The 3,729-nt window shown below is 48.1% G+C and overlaps 1 protein-coding gene across 1 annotated transcript; it reads left to right on the top strand.

Annotated features, from left to right (window-relative positions):
- Positions 1-2,332: 2,332 nt before the first annotated feature.
- LOC126260441 (uncharacterized) lies at positions 2,333-2,704 on the top strand. Its single transcript, XM_049957770.1, has one exon. The coding sequence runs from the start codon at positions 2,333-2,335 to the stop codon at positions 2,702-2,704; it is 372 nt and encodes a 123-aa protein (XP_049813727.1).
- The last annotated feature ends 1,025 nt before the right edge of the window (positions 2,705-3,729 follow it).

Here is a 3,729-nt window from a genome sequence, read left to right as displayed (position 1 = left end):
AACACTTGGTTGCTATCTTTTTGACTTCTGTAAAGCATACGACACGATGTGGTGACATTGTATCCTTGCCACATTGTATGAGTGGGGTCTCGGGACCCGTAACGATTTTTATCCACAACTTTGTAACTCTGTACTTTCCGTGTCAGTCTTTGCCTGCCGTAGTTCCCCCTGTATTTAGAAAACGGCATATTTAGTTTGTCTGTTTTTAGTCGCTATTGCCGGTCTAGCAGCAGCTGTAGGGCCGTCGGTCTGACTTTCTCTGTATGCGGATGACAAGTGCATTTCGTACTGCTCCTCCAGTTCTGGAGTTGCTGAGAGGCGCCTACAAGGAGCCATTCACAAGTCGCAGTCATCGGCTCTAGCCCACAGCTTCAAGTTTTCAGTCGCGAAGACGTGTCGTGCATTTCTGTCGGCGTCGCTCCGTCCATCCAGAACTTTACCTTAATGATCTACTCACTGTAGTGGAGACATATCTATTCTTGGGACAGATTTTAGGCACCCGATTCACTTCGCTACCCCACCTTCATCAGCTTAAGCGGAAGTGCTGGCAGCACCTGAATGTCCTCCACTGCATGAGCAACACCAACTATGGTGCAGATAGCTCTACGCTGCTGCAGCTCTACAGAGCCCTAGTTCAATGCCGCCTTGACTTCGGGAGACTTGTTTCCGTTTAGGTGGCTCCCTCAACGTTGTTTACTCGACCCAGTGCACCACTGTGGCGTTCGCCTAGCAACGGGAGCTTTCAGAACGACTCTGGTGACAGTGTACTGGCGGAGGCCGGCGTCTCTCCATTGCAGGTTGGGCGTGCACAACTGCTCACCAGTTACGTTGTTCTCCTGTGCATCCGAACTACCGTCTCCTTTCCCCAACTACGGCTGTTCATCACCCGCATCGGCGGCCCAGGTCAGGGCTTATGCTTAAGATTGCGGTTAGCGTCTGGTCTCTTCTGTCTGGAGTCCTTCCTGTTACCTCTCCTCGAAGTTCATTCACGTACACCTCGATCGCTGCATATTTTTCAGGACCTTTCGCATGGCCCTATGGACTCGGTTAACCCTGCGACTCTCCATTCTCGATATGTACTGGACTGGGGCCATTAAGTGGTTTACAGCGACCTCTCTATGGCTAATGGTCACGTAGGCTTTGCATACATTCATGGAGGACATACTGAACAGCATTCCTTGCCAGATGGCTGCAGTGTTTTCATTGCAGAGCTGGCGGCCATATATCGTGCTTTTGAACACATCCGTTCATGCCCTGGGAGTCGTTTCTTGTGTGTGCTGACTCCTTGATCAGCCTACAAGCTATCGACCAGGGCTCCCCTTCGTCTTGTCTTGGTGGCGACCATGCAAGAGTCCATCTATGCCCTGGAACGGTCCCGTCGTTCAGTGGTGTTTTTCTGGACCCCAGGTCATGTCTGAATCCCAGGCAACGAACTTGATGACAGGCTGGCCAAACAGGCTACTCGGAAACCGCTTCTGGATATGGGCATCTCCGAAACTGACCTGTGTTCTGTCTTACGCTCCAGGGTTTTTAGACTTTGGGAGATGGAATGGCATAACAGTGCGCACAACAAACTGTGTGATTATGAAGACTAGGGATGTGAGGAAGTCTTCCATGTCGTCCTCTCGCAGGGAATCAGTTGTACTCTGCCAGCTCTGCATTGGCCCTCCGTGGCTAATACATGGTTACCTCCTAGAGTCAGAGGGCCCACATCAGTTCCGATGTGGCTCACCAATGATGGTCATCCACCTCTTGCTGGACTAACCACTTTTAGCCATTCTGAGGCAGACGTTAAACTTTCCCGGCACCCTACCTTCGATGGGCGACATTGCCTAAAGAACAGCTTTAGTTTTGCCTTTCATTCGTGAGGTTGGGTTTTATCGTTTGATCTTTTTTATCGCACTTCCTTTGTTCCTCTGTGTCCTCCACCCAAGTGCTTTAGGGTGGAGGTTTAATGTGTTTCAGAGTGGCTGTCTTCCTTTTTATTCTTATTGTCAGCCATCCATGGTAATCTGCCCTCTTGTTTTGATCACTTCTACATGTTTCTCACGTGTCTGTGATTTTCTTGTCAGATTTGGTCTATTTTAGTGGTTGTTGCCCTTCTATCATTATTGTGGTTTTCTCCTTTCTTCCAGATGTGTTTTGTATGTCTCGATTATTCTACTCCACCCTTGTGGAGTTTTTTAATTGGAACGAGAGTCCCTCGCCCCTCTTTTAAACCAACCAAACGTAGTGTCTCACAACACAGGATTACTCATATAGGTTCTAGAGCATAAGATATATATATGAAATGTTAGAATTATTGCCATGAATGACATGTTTTCAGGTAGTCATGGAAGGCCTCCAGCATCAGCAGTGCAGCATTCTGGAGAGGCAGCTAGTTCAGACGCTGCTGGATGAGGTGTGGCCGCGTCTGAGCTGGTCCGCGCAGTCCAACAAGGTGCTGGTCATTGGTTGTGCCACTGGAGAGACCATGTGTCTCGACCTGTTGCCGCGACTGCCGCAGGATGCTTTCATCGTCGCAGGCGACGGGAGACCCGAGATGGTTGCTGAGTGCGTAGCAAGATTTCCTTTCCCTAACGTGGGCTTCATTACCGTGGACTTCGGGGTTCCTGACATCGAAGCGACTGAGGCATGGAACCTGGTACCGTACACGAAGATCTTCAGCTTCTTCTACTTGCAGTCGATACGGGATCAGAAGTAAGCACCCCTCCGAGCAATCGCTTCCAAGCACTGAGATCGTAGCTGCACATACACTGAGACAGTGTCGAAGTGTAGGCCTACCCTGCTCTGCAGCGGGAAAAAAGGGTTACCTGCGTGGTGTCTGCACTAGCTTGTAAGCAAAAGGAAATAGTCTTACTGAAGTGCCCAAATCCAAGACACACAGAGTGAAATTTACGGAGGGAGATTGATGATGCATATCTGTTCCACTGGAATTCGAAAACCTTCGAATAATTCGTCGCAAACTGCGATAAATTTATGTACGCAGCTGCTGAAATTCTACTGTACGGTAACCCGACAAAGCGTGGGAGGCGGTGTTTCGTGGACTGATATTTAACCCCCACTTTCTTATTCTTGTGATAGTGAAAAATCCTCTGCCTGAAATATATTTACATGAGTACAGAACTTTGTGGGACATGTGCCTGCGTACAAGTTGATACACCATTTTAAACTATCGTAAATCTGGCACCTCGAGCAAGATGTGGAACTGAACAAATTTGAGAAAAGGCTGTTTGGCTGTTATTACCGATAGCAGATGAACGCAAAATTTGATAATTATCGCTTGTTTTTTGAGAATGACCATTTCCAGACACAAGGGTTCCCTACCTCCAATTTCAGATGAATCCTTCATCCCGGAATGTTCGTTTGTAATCACCACGGGCACACTGTCCAGCGGTTTAAGATAGCCAAATGCTGCTAGTTCCGTGGAATGAATTTCATGTGAAGTGGATGGTCCTATTACGCTGTCAACGTATTCCACTAAACTCCTGTTGTAGCCTGTTCACTCAAGAGCTCAGTATCTTTCTTAGGTCTTGTTCCATCTGGATACGCTTCTTCCAATAGACAGATGGACAGAAGCCAAACGGATGGATGCCGAGTGAGGATGACTGTTCACTGTTAGTGACTCACCGTAACGGACTGTGAAACCTTATCGTTAGGTTTCGAAAAATCTTTCTCGCTATCAAAGAGAATGACGCTGGTCATCTCCTCCCAGTGAACTGTACTTAT

Source organism: Schistocerca nitens, chromosome 5, assembly GCF_023898315.1.
Source record: "Schistocerca nitens isolate TAMUIC-IGC-003100 chromosome 5, iqSchNite1.1, whole genome shotgun sequence".
NCBI classification, from domain to species: Eukaryota; Metazoa; Arthropoda; class Insecta; order Orthoptera; family Acrididae; genus Schistocerca; species Schistocerca nitens.
This window is presented reverse-complemented; position numbering and strand designations above follow the sequence as displayed.